The sequence below is a fragment of the Lonchura striata genome, chromosome 1 (genome assembly GCF_050655825.1).
Source record: "Lonchura striata isolate lonStrDom1 chromosome 1, ASM5065582v1, whole genome shotgun sequence".
NCBI classification, from domain to species: domain Eukaryota; kingdom Metazoa; phylum Chordata; class Aves; order Passeriformes; family Estrildidae; genus Lonchura; species Lonchura striata.
The window spans coordinates 16,894,553-16,915,572 of NC_140703.1; the positions used below are offsets into that span (position 1 = coordinate 16,894,553).

The window sequence follows — 21,020 nt, forward strand, 5'->3', positions numbered from 1 at the left end:
AATTTCCCCTTGACCTTTCTTATTCTCATATTTGCACACTCACACAAAAACTTTTAAAATTATCTTCTGATGAATGAGAACTGGCCAGACAGCCCAGTCAAGATACATTCATCTTGTCAGTGCTAAGAAATTTTCAACATTATTAGATGGGGTTATATTGGATAAATGCCTGTCTTTATCTTGGTACTGTTTTACTCCATTACACGAGGTCTCCAGTGAGAATCTTCAAAACCCAATTACCCCACAGCACCATTTTTCTTTCCATACATTACATACAGATGCTTTAGGAATGATTTCCCCTCTTTTCTCATTTGCTTCAGATACGTGTTTCTGTCTTACTGTTGCCTACAACTTCCTGGATAAATGTAATTTGAGATCCTGTGGCTCGGAGAAAACAAGATAAAACAAACAATGGCTCTTTTGGTGGGGGGGGGGGGAAGAAAAGTTCCCACTCACCTTTTACATTCAACCTTTTTTCCTAGAACACATTCTTACCTATTTCTTAGCAAGGTCATTTTTAAAATGAAATTAAAATTTATCACATTACAGAGCTAATAAAATGATCCTTTCCATATGCAATGATGCATGTTCTCTTTAGAGGAGAAGGAGAAGGCTGCTGTAACCCTACTGCTCCATCTCTCTATGGAATGGAAAACAACATTTTCATACTCAATGTTTCAGTTTTACTACATTCTTTTTCATACTTTCTTCCATTCTCATGTTAAAAATCAACATGCTTTATGCTCATGTTGTATCATTATTAGCATTGCCAACCATTGCAGACCCCTCAGTTACATCAGTTACACCTGTCTTTCTGAAAGTAGGATTTAAATGAAGATTTTTTTAAAAATTGGCAAGCTCTAAGTTAACTTCAAGGTTTAAAGTTTCCAACCACAAATATATTTTAACAAGAGCATTTCCCTCCCTTACCAATGCCATTTCACTGTAAAAGAAGCATCTGCAATATTTTGAACACCTATCAAAATATCTGATAATCAATTACTGTGAATTACAATTTATAAATACCTAAAACAAGAGTTATTTTCAATCAACATGAATTCTTTCACCCACAAGAAATAACAGCACTATTTTGTGTTCTACTTCTTTCCATTATTTTAATCCCTGTCTATAACTCCAGAAAAGATATCAAAGTGGTGGGAGAAATTCAACAATTTATCAGTTAAAGGCATGTAATAACAATCAATAATAGATACAGTCTTCCCCAGTAAGGTGGATTCCAAGTTTTATTTCAGGAATACCAGATGAAGCCTTGGAAATCCACTTGATACATTCAGTGGCACCAAATGCATGGAGAAAATCTGTCAGTGCAGAAACACATGACAATTTCTGCACTGAAATCTTTCTAGGATAGCAGTTACAACTCCAAATTCTATATGGCTGGATCTTAACTACTTATTCTGCCACCCAGAAGCTTATTTTGCTCTAGGACAGCTGTAAACATTTCCTATTTTGAGGTCTCACATAGGCATTTGCTTCTCCCATGTGAGTCTTACTCATCAAACAAGAAAAAATAAAACTACTGAGGTAAAAAGAAAGCATTCTCACATCCAACATAAATGGGTTTACCTCAGAAATAGATGAGGCCCCAAGTTTTCCTCAGGTAATTGTGGAATGGAAAATGAGTAGGTAATGTCCTATCTCTCCTAGCCTGTAACAGAGCTTTTTCCCCAAGAGCAGTGTCAAAGTGATTTCAGAGTGATTTTGTTGATCAGTGCACTTTCAGACGGGAAAGCAAGGCAGGAGAGGGTTGTGAAATGCACAGCTCAGCCAGGAGGGATTACAAACTCCCACGTTTGTAATGCACCAGGGGGGCTCTGCAATGTCAGCCCTGCAGGACAGGCAGCCAGCACAGAACTGAGGAAGTCCTGGCAGGCAGAGGCAGATTGCTCCACTTTAGTGTGCTCCTCTCAAAGAATGAGATGGGAAAAAAGGAGTTTAGGTACCAGGGAAACAATGTTTTCTTACCATTCACTCAGCTTTAAGATACTCCTTTACAGCAGAAAGTGCTGTTAAAATGAAGTGAGATAAATTAATGCTGTTCACAGCTCCAGAAAACACCACCAGACCTGTATTAATTTTCTATGTTTTTGGTTTCACATGTGTAATACAAAAAGATCAAGAGCTAATCCTGATAAAAAGAGTCACAAAATGATGATGGGAGCCTAGCTGCCCTACTTCATAATTTTCATTCTGCCTTGAAAATACTAATTGATATTCAATTCACCATCATGTTCATGTCAACAGTAGATTACCGGGCAGCATTTCCTAAATGAACACAAATACCTGACAGTTCTGTCAGCCCTGTTTATTAACCTAAGTATATCTTCATTAGGGAAATTAGAAACAACTGAAATTCAGGCAAACAGATTTATCTTTCCTTGCACTGGTAAATGACTTGTGTGTTGAAGCCAATTCTCTTAGGTTGGGACTAATGCTAAATTTAATATTCTTCACTTTGCTAACTTTCACTTTGTTAACTTTTTTCCTCTGCATTCTTACAAGCAGTTTATTTTCTGTCTTTTACTTTAATACTTGTATTGGGCAGTGATAAAACAAACAAAAAGTTAATGTCGCGATATCCATAAGTGAAAAAAAAAAAAATACAAAAGCTTTTGGAAAATTATAACAATACCTATACATAACTGTCAGACTAATTATGAAGTTAATAACTCTACGGCTATTGCTCCTATACTCCATACTTTTTGGGAATTCCTCTTCAAGGGGGGTAGAAACTTCCCTCTAGAGTTCATGGGCATAATCAAACCCACCTTAGGCACTCATTCTTCCTTGCCCTGCTCTGATCCAGAGACACAGCCTCTATAATAGTAAAGAATGAAATGGCACTGCAAAGGTTTGCTGCCTTTTCCCAATGAATATCTGGGAAGGTTGATCAGAAATACCTTTCAACCTCATAATCTGTCTCTTTTTAAATGGAGTGAGAAGTGTGGAGTGTTCCACAGCAGTCCCTTGAAAGAAAGAAGTTTTGAAGAGAACAGCTGATAATGTCACAAATAGGGACTGAGAGGACAGATGGCCACTGCTTACTCAAGTAGTCACTTAATAACCATAATGAAAAATTAGCAGTCTGGTGACTCCAAGTAACAGAACAGACAAATCTTAGGAGAGGAACAAAGGCTGAAAAAACTGAAAAAAAAAAAAAAGTTTATGCTTGACTGGCAGCACAGCCCCATGAAGAGCTGTTTGAGAATCTCTGGCTTAAGAAATAAGACAAGGAACCAGTCCAGGAGTTTTGGCAGAGCCCTTTAGGGTATTGAGGGTGGTGTGTTCAGAGCTGCTTCAGACAGGCTGAGAGCAAGAACTGGGAGTCTGAAACTCTCACACAGGCAAATCAGACATGGGAACAACAGTCAGAAAAGTTCCAGACATGAAACACGAAGGAGGGTTCTTCTGCATTGCACAGACCCACGCACTTTACCATTTATTTACATATATTTACCATTCATTTACACTATCTTCTACTATTTCTGTAGTTCAGCCTAACTTTTTAACTCCAGGCAGCTAAATCAGAGTTTACTTACATCCCGTCCATATTTTTAAATCATAAAAAATGAAATGGGGTTGTCATTATTTTGCAGGCAGAAAAGCTACAATGCAGAAAGCAAAGCAAAAATCCAGCCCAGAAATGGCAGATCCTGACTTCCCTGCTTTACCCAGCTAACAGGAAAGTTAAAATTGTCTGCATGAAGTGGTGTAGAGGGTGCGAAAGCACATCTGTTTTCAGTCCCCATCTGCTGCAGAGCTGTACTCTGAACTACCACTCAGAATTCATCCACAAGATGTACAAATTGGCCTCCAGAAATGACAGGACATTTATTATTATCCACTCCAGACCTATGGCATTGCCACATGAACAGGATAAAGTTAGTATTTCCTACTAAAACAATAAGACATGCTCTATGATCTCCCTACTGACCCAGTGTCTTGGTTTCATCTGGGATAGAGGTAATTTTCTTCTTAGCAGCTGGTGCAGTGCTGTGTTTTGGATTCAGTATGGGAATAATAAAGTTAACACAGCAATGTTTGGGCTGTTGCTGGGCAATGCTCACCCAAGTCCAGGAATTTTCAGTGTCTCATGCTCTGACAGTGCACAAAAAGCTGGGAGGGAGCATGGCCAAGGCAAGTGATCCAAACTGGCCAAAGGGGTATTCCACACCCTGGAACATCATGCTCCATGTATTACCTGAAGGGTGTTGGCTGTGAAGTGCTTGGGGGCAGGCTGAGCATTGGACAGAGATGAGCAAGTGAGCTGTGCATCACTTGCTTTTCTTAGGTTTTATCTCTCTTTTTACTTCCAGCTGCTGTTGCTCTTCTTCATCACCATTATTATTATTGTTGTTGTTGTTATATTACATTTTACTTTGCTTCAATTATTAAACTATTCTTATCTCAACCAACACGGTTTTTACTTTTTTTTGATGTTCCTCTCCATCTCACCTGAGGCTGCCCTGTACTTGCAATGTATCAACAATGACACTCAAGAAACAGACAGACAAAGGCTAGAGGAAGACTCTTAAGGCTACATTTGTTTGGTTTTTTTTCTGCTGGGTAGAGCTTATGTGGTTAGTAATGACTTTAGCTCTCAGTAGTTGAGGAAAGTCATCAGCAGAGCCACAAGATTTGGGCATATCAAAGCAGAAGCAGCCATGACTTTCAAGTGCGTAAAACGCTCTCAAGCAAATGGATCAGTTTTTCTCCTTTGCTTCTTGAAGTGGTATCTCATTTGTTTGATAAGTTATCTGCCTGAGAAGAGAAATACTTAATACACTTGGCCTTACTTCTGTAGTCAGAAAGTGACCATGATATAGAGAGGAGGAGTTCAGCAGAAATTACATTAAAAAACACTTTCCAGGATGGAACATAAAGGCAACTTGGAAAATGAAGTTAACATTTAGCTATATTACATGTTTTCTTATAATGCAGAACTTCAAAAACATACCAAAATAAATGCAACTCTTAGAAAGCAGAACTGTTAGTCTTGTGATAAATATTCACAGAGCTATCTTATAGGTTCATATTCATGATGTTAAAACTTTTTTTATCTCCTTTGATTAAATATCCACACAGCCAGTCAGTTTAATGTTTTTGAGCTTTGTAATTCCCTGTTCCACTTTGTCAGTCTGTCCCTTCTTCCACTAGCTTTTAATTTATAATTTATGGTGTCAAGCACCCAGTTTTCACAGCATGAACATTTTACAGGTACTAGGTCATGCTGTCAAGCTAAAGTACATAGCAACAATCAGCGGCCTTAAAAAATCTTGGTCTCTTTATGTACAGTGGAACATCAACATGAAGGCTCAACTGTTTTTATCAGTTAATCAGGTTTGCAAGACTTTTAACATTATAAACAAATAAATATACAGCATCTTGTCACTTACTTGACAGGAAATAAGTCTGACTATCTAAACAAAGATCAAATTAATTTAAAATACTGGACAGCATGGAGTACCCACCTCTACTATGCAGAGACTTTCAGCTTTGAATGATATACTTTTAATACACATTAATGGAGATTTAAATTTCAAAGATAAATGAAGAGAATGCTATAATTTATATAGTAAACTGTTGAGTAACTTGGCTCCTATTCCACAAAATATAGTCACCCTTCTTTTTCCTTTAGTACATGAAATAATCTAATTGGATAAAGTAATTTAGACAGGTACAGCATTGCATCAGTAGTCAAGTGCTGGAAAGGCAGCAGCTCTCAGGGACTTAGCTCAAAGCACCACTTCAATGGGCTACTTGAGACTAAAGTGCCTGTTACACAACCCAGTGATGCAGGAGCAATGTCACTGAGGATGGCTGGAGCACTGCCCAGGGACTCTGCAGGCAATGCCAAATATAGACTATATAATAATGCATGCACACTGCCAGTGAAGAAAACAGGAACCTTTACATGTCAATAATTACCACAAAGGAAATGTTTGAATTAAAAAGTGCTTTATGACATTTTTCTTCAAAACTTTTTTTTTTTCACTCTTTTCCCGTTCTGCCTGAAATGTCTGAGCATACATGAAGGCCAGAAACAGTACCATGACTGTGGGGATTAATTACTTTATTAAGCAAAAAAATAGGCAATATTTAAAAAGAAATATTCTTTTCTCCTATCTGAAGACTACAACATAATGAAAATGCTCGGTTTGTCTGGGAAGGCTATCCAGCATACCACAGAATTATAGAATTATAGAACAGTTCAGGTCAGGGGGGTCCTGTACAGATTATCTATTCCAGCTGCACTGACAGGGACACCTTCCACTATTTCAGATTGCTACAAAACCCATCCAACCTGGCCTTGGACACTCCCAAGGATGGAGCAGCCACAACTCCTCTGGGCAATCTGTACCAGTCTTTCACCACCCTTTCACAGTAAAGAATCTCTTCTTTATATCCAATCTAAATCTACCCTCTTTCAATTTAAACCAGAAAGAGAGATGTTATGCTGAAAAGCAAAAAAAAAGTCACAACAGAAGGCAGAACTGGAGTTGAAGGAAAACAGGAGAATGCTACACAGTCAGGAGGGGTTCTGAGAAGTGGCAACATCTTTAGAGGCTGTACAGGAAGACAATGAACATTGTTAAAAAAACCATTATTATCCTCTCTACATCAGGAATGAGGCAGGAGCTGGAAAACGGATGCAGCTAACAGGTTTTGCACAGATTTACTTCCAGTAAAAAAACCTGTCACCACAACTGTAGCTGGAATCCAAAATATATCATCAGCAACTGATTAGTGTAAAATTCTAAATCGCTGTAAGTAACTGATCTGTGTAAAAATCTAAATCAATGTCTTGCAAAATGCAGCAATTTACCAGAACACTAAAACTAAGACAACTGAAGCTGTCTTCACTTTTCATTTCAGACTGCATGGCAGAAGGCTGTCTGCAAGAAGCAAGGTATAATTTTCAATAATGATAGAGCTATTCTGGAGTGAACAACATCCTTGAGAGAGTTAGCATAGATTTAATTGAGACTCTTGGATCTATGAATAGTTTCAGGGCAAGCATTTTTTTACTTTATGTGTGGGGTTGATTTTTTTGCCTATAAAAATAATTACTGAGGATTATAAAGTGTCAGATGGAGATAATCAGAGCTAAAAGGAAACGTTTTATGCTTAAAATTAAATATATTATTACATCTCTAGTTAAAAGAGCAACTATAAAGGGGGATAACATTTAAAATTGAATACAAATTTATCACACAAAATTCATAATCAGACTGATCCAAAGGCCCTTTTCTACTAGAGCTAGCAACCACCATACCTGAGCAATTGGAAATACTATTGCTTTCACTTTCCACCTGTTCAAAATCATTCTCAGCCCATGAATATAATATTTTGTCGTGGCAGGTTTCTCTACGCTCTCCATAATGCAATCAATTATTGTTTAGTGTTGTTTCCCACCACCAATAATGAATGCCTTGATCAGAATCATAGAGTGCTTTTTTGATTGCCCACAATCCCTTCATTTCCAGTGCTTGCTCTCAATCAGATCAAGTGATTTAAATCTCATACTTAATTTAAAACAGATGAAGGGGGAATTTAAGATGTTTCATTTGTGTAAATACCAAATTTATAACAATGAATATTATCTTTTATATTGCTACACAGCTTAATTTATTTCATCTAAAAGCAATAAAACAAGAGTAAGCACTGAGCAATCCTAATAGCCAAGCAAAATCAAATTATGGAAGAAAAAGCTGACATCTGAATTATAATACATTAAGGTAAAATAACAGCTGAATTTGAGGATAATTTCATTCAATGTGACTTCAAGAAAGCAGTACTTCTTTCAGCATTAATTCCGAATTATACGAACAAAAAAGTGTTTTGAATTTATAAAAACTATTTATGTTTTCTTTTAAGATGGAATGAAGTTTCTGATTGCATGACACCACCATATTGATAGTGAACATTTTAGCTTATCATGTACATTTCATTGTATAAATGTCAGAAATAAGTCTGGGTTAGGAAAATAAAACAAGCTGTAGAAGAGTTTTTAGCTGCTTTAAATACAGAGCTAAAGATGTGAGCAAGTTCATAAAAGACATGGTTTTGAGACAAATAGATTTACCTGTGCAATTTGTGGTGTAATTCCTCAAAAATAAGTAATGAGACTGATATTATTTGTTATTTAAGTAATTTCCTTATCCAAGATAAGCTTGGTCTAATGGGATTTTTTGTCATGGAACAGTCGGGAGGCATTGTCAACTCAACTGAAGGATGAAATGCTATGGTGGGGAGGCTATGGGGAGAGAAGGAATAAATTTCTGGGATAATAAGGAGGGAAGGCCATTAAATATAAAATATCAGACAATCCAAGGGGAGCCAAGCAGAATTCCTTCATGAAATGGGAATCTAGAAGCAGCTGGAGAAGATGAGACATCTGCATATTAACTGCTGACAAGCCAACCAAGGACCAATCCAACAACATGGGAATGAAGCAGAAAAAATCCCAGAAACTGTCCAATATTCAGAATGAAAAAAATACTACTATTGCACAAAGTACCAGTAAAATCCCACCAGCAAAGCTGTATGTGGTTCTGGCCACCTCTTTTTTTTTCAGGAAATAGTGAATTAAAGATGAAAACCACACACCAAAACCCAAGAGAGGTGACTTCTGCTATAGCAGTGAGCAGGATGAAAGATGAGAATGGAAAGGTGTTCTTGAGTTCTGAGACAAAGCCAGCACAAGCATAAATGAATAAGCACCACTCACTAATAAATGCAGCCCATAAATGTATTTGAATTTCACAGCACTGAAGTTCAGAACAACCTTCCAACAGGAGCAATGAGGGAACATGACTTAACTAGATTGAAGATGAAAATTAATAATTTTATACAGCATCACTGGAGGCATTTGATTGTGGGAAGAAAGCTCTTTCCCAACCCTGTGTTACAGAGACCCTCAACACACTGTAAATAATCTTGGCAGGTATCACTATAATGCAAATACAATTCTTTCTCTCAAGAACAATTAAAAAACACTTTCATTACCAGTATTGTTTCAGCAACCTATTTTCCTCACTTAACATGGAAATGAAGCCACTTCCTGAATAACAAACTGACCCTTTCCTGTTGGAAGCCAAGGGTCACCTCTCCCTCCGACCCATTTACTTTTTGTTCACAGTAAAAAGAACTTAAATAATAACAGAACCCTCTTCACAGAATTTCAATACAGACCTCTCCAAACTACTGCATTTATCTTCAACATAAGTGTCCAAAGGGCATAATCCACATTATGGACTAATAGCCTGTAAAACTGCATTTTATGAACTGTAGCAGTTTTCAGCAATAAAAATAGAATCAATGGATTCAAGTTTATAACATTTCTTTCCTACCCTACACTGGAATTAATTTAATTTTTATATTTTTTAAATTATGTACATTTTTAAAAGCACTTGAACCTGTTTGGAGTCTACAAATCTCTATGCTTACAGCTACAGACTGTTGTATAAACTTTTTTATTTTACCACCAGACTAGACTCAAAATTCTGTACATTACAATATTCACATAAGAAAATCAGAAAATGAGATTATTTTTTATCTTCTCATCTTTCTTCCCATTTTCTTCCCCTCCTCTCCCTTATCAGAAATGTACTGTTCCATCTCACCATCTGAATAAAGGATGGCTCACTCCTATTTTAGCTTTAGTCATAAAAATTCATTACTTTAGTGTAATGAAAATCATACTGATGTGCCTCACAACTGCATAAATGTTCTGCTCAAAGAACACTACCTCCGTGAAGCTCACCAAAAATAATTTTCCTTTATTCATAAAGCATGTCATGGCAAGATTATTTCTTCATTTCTTTTCATAGTTTTCTCTTAGTTTAAACCAGATCAAAAAACTTCTAATGTATGTCCCATGCAATAAAGGCCCCAAAACCCAAATATTCCAAGTAATTTTTTTGTCCATGTTGAATAACTGTGAAGTCAACCTGAGCTACTACCTGACAACTCAAATAATTAGGTAATTTGGATGATGCATTCACTGAATTTGGTACAATCACATCCCATCTGGAGATAAGAACACCAGATATCAGAAAAAGAATCACTTGGGTCAGAGAGAGACTCAAGAACACAAAATCACAGTCAAAGGCAAAATAAATTATTGCAAAAGTTCTTCAATTCCTATTTCCACAGACTGAACATCAACTCAGTAACTTTCTCCTTTCCTACAGACACTATAGAAAAGAAGACCCTTAACTAAGCAATGCTTAAGTGAAGGGTATTATTTTATATAAACCAAACACTGCATCTTTGAATTACAGTGTACCTTTCATTTTATTTACACAGCTGAGTGCAGTTACAGATGATTCACTTCAGCCATCCTTGTATACAAATTGACATACAGCAAATTATCTTTATGCAGCGAAAATGGCTATTAGGGGATTTTTTTCATTAATTCATTAATTCATTTATTCTTACTTCTGGAATTTCAGGTGAATTACTGCAACCAATTTAAAGGGTGAGTTCCTTACAAAAATGAAGCAATTTGATTCCAGCAACACCAACACACATAGTTACTAACCACACTGATGGATGGTAAGGAAAGCTGTAGGGAACACTAATGTATCTGCTAACAAAGCACATTGAAAACTCCTGTTTTGAGGTATCTGTACAAGTGAAGAATATACTTAGGCCAAGTATCTTCACAGGGTTTTAAGAATGACATTTTTATCAAAAGGCCACATTTCACATTTACTCAAATAACATGGAAATAATACTGACAGCTTGGGAGAGGAAACAAAGACCAGACCAGGATCTCTGTCAATGCAACCACACCACGATTTAGTGATTTTAGCAAAACTTGGAAGCTGTAGGGGTATTGTGGACTCATCTAAACACTTAAGCAATTCAGAACTTCATAGAAAAAGAATTAAACAATTTCTGTTCCACATGAAACAAACTAGATTATAAACCATCCAGCCCTCCACGCTGAAGCCTGAACAATCAGACGAGCTATATGGTAATTTATCCATTAACCTTTACAATGTGTGTCCCATGATCCACCTGAACCACAAATGGAGGGATAAATGCAAATCAAGAAGAACACTGTCTGTTGTCACTACATTTAACATAATCTATGTGCAGTTCTAAATGTCAACATCTAATCAAGTCTAATCTATTATTGATCATCTTTTTTGTTTTCAAAATATTCATCTATGACACAAATTTCCATCAGCTTTTATTTCTTCAGGCACTTTTCTCAAGTATAAAATGCATTTGTCAGATGAGAGGTATTGAAAAGAATTTCCTAATTTGCTTTAAAGTAATGGAAACCTACTAATGATAAGGCCTCAGGGCATTACTTACAATCCAAACTACTTGTTATAAAATTTGTAAGTGTTAATAATAAAATTATTAGTGGTAAAGTTAATAGGATAAGCATTACTGGAACTTTTCATGTACTAAGTGATGCTGAAGGGATGCCATGAGAAAGTAAAAGAGCAGCAAACTCCCTACAAGTATGACCTCCATTGGTCTCCTCTATGGTATTGTTGTTAATGAACTCTTTGAATTTCCAACAGAGTTTTTTACTTTTGAAACATGGAGTTTAAATATGGAGCATGCAAGTTTCAAAATTCCTTTGTTGTTTAATGTAAACTACATGTAAAGTGAAGATTTGCATTATCATCTAATGCTGACATCCTGGAAGATGGCAGCTCTCTTGCGTTAAGTAATTCAGGTGATTTAGTAGAGGATTGCACTGTCAGTCTAAATAAAGCATCCTAGGTAAGTCATATGTGAAGAGGCAAAGAAAAAAAAGTGAAGCTTTCAAAGTATAGAATTTCTAGTAGGAAAGTTTGTATTACCTACATTTTTCCCCTAACGGGATTATCAACTCCCACATCCAAAAGTCAGGAAAAGGCAGAGCTGAAGTAGTCCCTGTGGCTCAGTCTTCATCAAGGAGAGTTGGTTCCCTTGACAGTGGGAGTCAAACAGCCCCCTGGGCCAGCTGGCCAAGGCTCCTGCTGGGAGGTTCAGACCCTGCCCTCAGGAAGGGCTTTAAGAGACTAGGCACACAAAATGGCAAGAAGGTTTCAGGTCTTTATTTGTGTGGTACAAACCTATTTCATCTGTAGTCAGCATTTTGAGAAACTGAATTTTGATATATCACGGATTTTTAAAACAGGAAGACCGCATTCCTAGCAGAGAGTTAGTTATGGACATGAAGAAAAATAAGTTTCACTGAAGACTACACTGAAAGCCAAGGTGCCACCTACATCTAAGCACATCAAAAACTAATTATTTGGGATTTGCACTGGGTGTCACACACTAGTCATCTAAACTAAAAGCTTTGGCCTTTAACTCTTCTCAGGTCAGTGCTAATACAGACACGAAGGCTTACTCAAAAGAATATTGTGAAATTAGTAGTTTTGAAGAGATCCAACACTGAAAAAAGAACTCTGCATGCAACCTAAAGTTTGCACAGAACCTTGGATTAAACAACAGTGACAAAAAATGTTGGATTCCTTCCAAACACCAGCACTCACCTCTCTACACTAGACAAGATGTTCTTTAGATAATCATTAGAAAAACTGGAGTATATAACACCATTATATTCATCTGCATCAAGAGGAACCACTAAAATGGCATAGAATACCATCTGATTTCCTGGTTGGCTTTTGTAATCCCAGATTTATTTAGATGAAGCTTTTATATAATACTTGTCTCCAGCGGACCATTTTTCCTCTGTGTAGTGCAGCCAATCACTCTGCCTGCTTTGAGAACACCACCTTACAAAGTCAAATTCTTACCCGTGAGATGTGTATCAAATTTCTTAAGAGAATTGGCTTAACTCTTTCTGAAATTCTGTGTTTGGAAATCTGTAACTTCATGACTTTTTACCACATACCAAAATCACAGGGTAAGCATTCCTACATTTGTCTCAACAGCAACAGAGTTTGGGTTCCCATCACATCTGATGGAAGCTAACAGAGAGTTTGTCTGAGAAGCTCTCATTACTTTTCTCCATTACTAAATGCTAACAGTATTCATATTTACCTAAATTAAATGGTCCTCTAAAAAATAAAGTCCACTAAACTAAATTATTAAATCTAAAATAATCCTCTAAGGGGGTGTTTAGCAACTTCTACAATACAAACAAAAGCAACCTACCAGAGACAAAGGTTTTACATTTCCTTTGCTTTCCTTTTCAAAGGTCTTCAGCAGCCACACACAACTGAGAGCAAAAGACTGTGCATTTTTGTATGGTCCCACTTTGTTTAGTAGAAAGTGCTGAATTCCAACCACCTCAAAAGGTGATGAATCCTTCATCCAAATATTTTCCATGCAATCAATTTCCAGCCACGAATACTGGAAGCACTACAGAAGGAAATTACCAGGACCCCTTTGATTTTTTTTACATGTCCAAAATATATTTAAACAATTCTAAGTGTTAGCAAATTCTTTTTCCTATAAATTTTGTTTTAAACCAGCAAGTGAAACCCACTGATAAAATTAGCCTGGGGACATTCAGAAAGAGTCTCACTTTTGCCCAGATTAAAATGCTAGTGCATTATCTTATGGGATGCTTTCTAATTTGTTCTTTTATTCCTTTATTTTAAGCAAGAAGCAACCAGCAGTCAGAGAATACAAATTACAGCAGCAAGTGCACTCTTAACCAAGGGTCCCCAGCCAAAACAAATCACTCATTACATGCATCAATGATAGTTTGCTGTATGTGACTTTTCCCCTTTTGTTCTAGGTGCAGAAGCCATTAAGCAGATTGAGGCAGTGGAGCTCCCAGCAAATTCACCTTTTAACTGTGTTCTCATTGTGTGTGTGCACCTCCACAGGGGGTTGTGCCTGCTGCCCACCTTTCCTTCTGCACTGAAGTGACACAGCGCTGTTTCAATCTAAGCCCTGTGTAATGTCAGAAACATGTTGGCATCAAGGAAAGCTGTGCTATCAGTGCAGTTAACATTCCCATAGATTGAAATGTTCTCTCTGGATTAATGTGTTTATGTCACTGCTTCTCACCTAAGTATTGCCTGTGCTGTCCCACCTCTCCTCATTAACAGGATGCTGCTCCTCTTGGAGAATCTGTCAGCAAACACCAGACACCTTCAAAGAGTGTCTGGGACTCAGTCAACTAACAGCAAACAAAACCATCTCTCAGGAGGAAAAAAAAATCTGTCAGCTTCTCAGAAATCTACCTAAAAACAAACCAGGAATTTCTACTTAGAGGCAAAATAGATGTTAAATCCTCTGACTGTTCTACAGAAAGAAAATTTTAATTTCTTTTCATGAAATTTCCTTTCACTTATTTCATGAAATAAGTGCTTTTGAATTTTAAAGACCTGACCCTACTTGACTGTCAAAAGAAATGTCAATACTACAGCAATACTACAATATTACAGCATTTTTAAAATCTAGTATTAATTTAAAGATCAAAATACCCCTTTCTTTGAAAAACACAGAACAACTTTTGATTCTTTATATATTTAGAATGAGAATAGACCCATAAAAGAAAGTAATAGTAGCTACTGGTTTGAAGGTGGAGGAGTACTACGACCTACTGGAAAACAATTGTTTAAAGAGCAGAAAATGGGTTTGTACAATCTCATAAACCAGATGTGGAGAAACACCCATGCATTGTTTGGGCGGAGGTTTTTTATCATCTATAAAATTATCTACAGCCTCATTAAAATACCTTCATTTATTAAAATTAACAAATCTCTAATTATTAATTATCAAGGTATTCAGCAGGTTTTTTTTAACAGGATGACAGAATTTAGTCCAAGTGAGAGAAATGCTGACTTCAAGAAGTATTATGCTGTATGGGTGAGACAAATCAGCAGAACTATTGACTAGAAAAATCTTTAGGAGGTTTTGGTTTGGGTTTTGTTGAGACAATTTTGTGTTTTGTTATGGTTTGGCTTTTTGGGTTTTTGAATACAATGGACTAGCCAGCTTTAAATATAGAACATGCAGTTTATTTAAAGAAAAGATTGGTCTCTAAGCTTTGCTCTGTACCACATTAAAATTAGTACTGAGGTCACAAATGGCTGCTGGATTAACTGAAGTGACTTCTCCTTAATGATTATTTTGAACAGACTGATTCTTCTTAGATGTGGGAATGATCAATAGCTGACCTACACAAAAGGAGTTGCAATATTGACAATGAAACCATCCTTGGAACTAAAATAAGGATAGACAGAATAAGCCTAAGGAAGACTGAAGGGATTATGAGAAACAAACGAGGTAAAGATAATTTCACTGTTTAATTTTAATCATTTTTGTATGGCTCAGAAAGAAATCCTGCAAAAAAAATCATGTTTTTATCACGGGATAGACATATTTTCAGCAGTACTTCTCAGTTCTAACACCTTATCATAAAGACTGACATATCATTTACAAGTTAAAAACCAGCTTCTGAAGGCAAATTGTTCACAACAGATAGTTTTTTGTTGACCTCTCCTGCATTATAACATGGCTTCTGGGGGTCTGGATAAATTATGGATAAATAATTCATCCATTTTATCATTCTCTCTGTCACAGAGTTCAGTATGTTAAGGGTCATATCAAACACAAGGCCAGCCTCATCTTTGTGTCAACATTACATTGGGGAAATCCAAGGATCCTAATGAAACATTCCAGCTAACACACACAGCTGGAATAGGAATATATCCTAACCCAGCTATACTAAACTGGGATATAGGGAACAATAAAAGGCTTCCCATATTGTACAAATGCATAATTTTTGCAATAGCCCTCATCAGTTAAATGAGATTTTTAAACATTAAACTTCTCATTAAAAAAAAAAAAGAGCCAAAAAAATGGATATTGACTTACTGTGTATCTTACTGGCAAAGAACTTGCTGAACTTTTTGACTTTTCTAAAATTCTCAAGTGTATATTTTAATACCAGATACCCTAAACAGCCCTCAAGCAGAGTTAAGATCTAAAAGTATCTATTGGCAAAGACAGATGAGGAGATTTTAAGAAGAAAAACTCAATTTCCTATATGCTTCTTTCTTCTCTCTTTTTCCTCGGTAAACTTTTTGACTTCTCAGAGGAAATTAAATCTGACCAGAGAGTTAAATTGGTAAATTTCAGGAAACACTTCAGTTCCTCTGTGGTATTTTCACTCCTGCAAATTACATGAAAACTGCTGTACCAATTTGGTTTTAAACTGTGTCTGCTTAAGCTATGCAATTCTTAATATTTAGTATTTCCATGCCAATAATTTCATTTGTCAAAAAAAAAAAAAAAAAATCAAAAAATCCAGACAGCCCTCAGTACTGCCATATACAACACCAGGAATGTTTCCTGAACCATTAATTGCAAATCTGTTTATTTTATGGCATACAAATGGAGGCTCTGGGATAACAAGTCATTTCATGCATATCTACAACTGCAGAGGTTCTCAGGCCTTCATTACCACACAAGTCCATATGGATGTGGGATTTTACACATGGGTAAAAATATTGATAAAACTTTCTTAAGAACTTGAAACTAAAATATTATTTTGCTAATGATTTTATCTATATGCTGAAAAGGGAATGACATATTTACTGCAATGGCTTTGTTTATTTAACTTTCTCATGTTTCTGTAATGATGTAAATGCTTATTAAAGTATCAGCTGGACAACTGAACATCAGAATTCCCCAGGACTAGCACAACACAGGCAGCAGCACAGCCTTTCTACATTACTTCAAGTCCTCAATGTAAGAGAAATTTCCTAGCAGTAAAACATCAGCTTCATTCAGAGAGAATTTCAATCTCTCCACACTTAGTCCTTGGTCTCCTTATTGCTACAGAAAAAAAAAAAAAAATCTGAATTCTGTATTCAGAAAGATTGCCTAGACTGCACTTCTATGAAAATAAATATGTGAATGAAAATGAGCCAACTTCTTTGAACTGATGAATGCCTCAAGGTCATTAGTAATCTACCTGATATTTTGCTACCAGAATCAAAAAGCTTTATTACCTACTTCGAGCCACCCAATTTACATCAAGTGTAATCATTATGAAAATAAAGGCTGTATGAATTTCAGAACTGACATTTGACAATATTTCTTACTTCAACTTCTTTTTTGTAAGAGGAGAAAAATGAGTGCAGGTGCCTTTTAGAGGTATGAATAAAAAGACCATGCTTGCATAACCTGACAAGAAGTAATGATACCTGGAAACTGAAAAAGCAACAGCTTCTTTACACCTCACTGATAGACATGACTCATTATAAACTCTGCAAGTTCTATAATTGGCTTCAGGAATTAATTGTCTGGTGATACATAATGGCAGACACAACCTGAAAGGAGACAGGGTACAGAAACTGTTTCTGGTTGACATATACATAGAAACAAATATGGTTTCTGATTTTTATATATGTAGAAACATTTATGTGTGCATGCTTAGCACAGGAAACTGTTGAGCCATTACCTGGCGTGACCTTTATCTTGAGAGCTCCCACAAGTTTTGCACAATGAGTGGCACAGGTCAGGTGCCGTGATCTGTAATTTTGGGTCTGACAGCAATTGCCCAGTTCGAGGTGTTCTGGCAAGTGAAGAACAAAGCTACACCACAGCATGCTGAACCTTCTCGCACAGCAGCCTGTTCCTACTGGATGTGAGGGACAACCACTGAAAATGTGTATGAACATGCAAGCACTCAACCTCCAACATTAATTGAGCCCTCTGTTCCAAGCAGTTCTGCCACACACTGCAGTGGTTACTCCTCCTGTGCCATTCCAAAACCTACAGCGTTTTTCTGAGCAGTAAAAATTAGCCCTTGGCATGGCCATAATATGTTTTTGAACTGACCACTCCATGAAGATGAATGAGTAAGTTCACTTCTCTGCCAATAGTATTGTTTGTGCCTGCCTCGCTGCAAATTCTCTAAGACACCACACATTGATTTACTGGATGAAGAATGACAAGCTAAGAGCCTTACAGCTATATATATAAAAATAATATTTCTTTCTGTTTGACAAGACCAAAAAAGATTAATCCAAACATGGTTATAATAACAATTTGTAAGACCAGAGTATATTATTTTTCTGAAAATCCCTCCTTAATAACAGGAAACAAACCAGTAAGAATGAAGTGGAAGGGCTGTCTGTTTACCAAGTCAGATTAATAAACCTATTCCCCTTCCATCCTTTTCACCAAGAAAACAAGACATTCCTTTGCAATCTACTATTAATGCTGGTATGTTTCTACACAGAAAATAGAAGATTAAATATACCAAATAGCAAAGTTAATATGTCATTATAATAATTATTGGAGAAAATGCAACAGCAATTCTTGCAAAGATGTTTTCAAGACATGCATGCTGAAAATATCACTTCAGGAAAGTTTAAAGAAGTTACGTTTTCTCACAAGATCTTAAAAAAAATCTTTGCAGCTGCGATTCCAAGTATTAGTAACTGGCATTTTAACCCTCCACATTTAAGTGTTTACACAATGGGCAACTTCTTTATTGTAGTAATTTCCTTTCCTTCAATTCCTGGATTTAGAGGAAGTTATCATTAAAAGCAGATTCTTTTTGCTAGCATTTTATTAACAAGGTGCGGGGGGGGGTGTATGTATGAAAGCACCTGTATTAATTCAATCCATTTTCAGTTCACTTGGGTTTTGTTGAGTTATATTCATTATTTGATTTCTACGGTGATAGGGCAGTACCAAAGGTAAGAGGCTACTGATTTTACTGAAGTTTGGAAGCAATGTGCAGAAGAAGAAGTTACTCAGAAGTTAGGAAATTCACCAGTACTCTCTGCAGCCAACACCACAACACTGGGACTTAGGAAAACTTTTATCAAGAAACCACTTCAAACCCAACAGACTTTCGGCAACTGTCTTCCCCATCATTTAAAAACGCTATTAAAACACTACTAATTTAATCCCAGAATATCAAATACTAGTTTAGAAACCTAAACTAAGTTGCATTAATTGATAAAAAGCTTTTGATGCTTTTATGCTCCCTTAGCTACTCTACAAGACCAAGAATCTCTTTTTTAAAAATCACATTCATGTGTGGTGTTAGGCCTTGTGATAATGCAGCAGACATTAGAACGCACTAATGCCTGTGACATCAAAGGAAAACTATGTTGTGCCACTGTGAGAATCTGATGTCTTCCAAGACATAAGATAGGGCAAAAATCAGCCTTGATGTGATTGTAGGATCTACAATTACAGACTGGAATTAATCATCACATTTAGCATGGGAGAAGTAAAGGAATCATACTAACTTGGAATGTCCTTGCCATAACTCATCCTGATGGCACAGGGCCTTTGTGGCCATACTATAGTTCTTCCCTGTTTTCTAGAGATCTTATTCTCTGATTTTACTGTTACTGAGGTCGATACAAAGAGCACTGAAAACAGACTGCAGAACAAAACTGAAAACACACGAAATATATACTTCATAGTACTCCACGACTAAACCCAGCTTGTTTTCTTTCAGCGTTACTTTCCACCATTGCCAATTTCAATGCTCCTTTCAACATAGCAGGTAAAGCAATTTGTCAGCAGCAACATTGAGAGCTACCCTTCAGTTCCTGTATTTTCAGTCACATAACACTAAAACATCAAAAAAGCCAAATTGTAGAAAAATAATGTTAAAGGTACAGAAGCCTCTCATGCTGTGGGAATAGATGCATCCACTGCAACTTAAATAGACAGATGTACATAAAACAAGGAGTTCAGGAAATTCTCTGCTCTATCCAGAGGCTTGGTAACATGCAACATGATGTTTCATAATAAGGTCTGGGCTCTTTTTTTAAGTTCTTCCTAACAAAATACTGTATCCTCTGGGCGTGCTATGCATTTTTATTCCTATGAACAGGATGATTCCCTACTTAATCCAGAGGTAATTTTCTAAAACACACACCTTACAACCCTTAAAATTAAAACATCGTCTTCGGTGCGACCTGATGAGCATGCACCTGTTACAAAGATTTTGAATGGGTTTTTTTCAGACAATCAACCCGGAGTATGCAGAAATTAAGTGTTAAGGGCAGTCAAGCACCTTTGAACAGTTCGCTCACCAACAGCAATTCCCCCTAAGGCAGATGAGCCTTCTCAAACCCATTCTATAGGATCTGCATTCGGCAGGACCGAAGCAAACCTTAAAACCCAGACTTCAAATGAAACGATACTACCGCTCCACCTCGCCGGGAGGCAACTTTCGCTTCCCTCCTCTCACTCCCACGCCCCAGCGGCCGCAGGCGCCCGGGGCGACAGCGCAGCGCTCCCGAGAGCCGCGGAGCTATCCCCGGCGGGGGACGGCAGCGGAGCCGCGCTGCTCCTCCGGCCGCAAACCCCCAACTTTTGGGGCAGGCAGGACGGGGTGGCCGCCGGGAAGCGCCCGGTCCTGCATCCCCGCGGCCGGGAGGTGCGGAGCCGGCGGCCGCGGGCGCGGACCGCTCCCTCCATCCATCCTCTCCCAGCCCTCGGCCGCCGGAAAGTTGCGGGCAGCCCTTCCCGCAGCGCACCCGCGGCCGGCCGCACTCACCGTGGTTGCTGGCGACGTGCCCGGCGGCGGCGGGGCGCGCTGTCAGCAGGGGGAGGAAGAGGCCGACTGTCCAGAGCAGTGCCCTCACCTCACTACACCCCATGGCTGCAGCCCGCCGAGGCTGCCCGCGCTCCCTCAGGCCGGCGAGGACCGCCGCCGCCCCGCCGGGCTGCGCTGCCTGCTCTGCCGCCCGGGGCTGCGCGGGCCGGGCTCATCCACCGCCCGGCTCCCGGGGCACGGCGGCAGCACGGAGGGCGAGGGCGGGCGGGGGCGCCGGGACCCCCGCAGCCGCCCTGCCGCGAGGGGCGGCGGCGCCGGGGACGGGGAGAGCTCCGGCAACTTCCAGGCGGCGGCGGCGGCGGCGGGGGTCGCGCCCCGCTCCCTCCGCCGGCTCGGGCCGGTGGCGCCTTCAGCCCCTCAGGGGCGCTCCCGGCAGGCTCGGCAGCCTCCTGCGGGCAGCAGCCTCCTCCCGCGGCCGCGCCGCACGGTGCCCCGCATCCCCGGCCGGAGGCAGCGCCGA

The 21,020-nt window shown here is 38.4% G+C and overlaps 1 protein-coding gene across 5 annotated transcripts in view; it reads right to left on the bottom strand.

Moving 5' to 3' along the window:
* EPHA6 (EPH receptor A6) overlaps positions 1-20,707 on the bottom strand; it is a 383,007-nt gene extending 362,300 nt beyond the window's left edge. The window contains exon 1 of one of the 5 annotated variants that reach the window (XM_021550126.3): positions 20,501-20,707. In XM_021550126.3, coding sequence (XP_021405801.2) covers positions 20,501-20,603 — 103 coding nt within the window. In that variant the 5' untranslated portion in view covers positions 20,604-20,707. The remainder of the gene's footprint in view (positions 1-20,500) is intronic. The other 4 variants (XM_021550124.3, XM_021550127.3, XM_021550125.3 and 1 more) reach the window with 4 other exon arrangements.
* Positions 20,708-21,020: the final 313 nt, after the last annotated feature.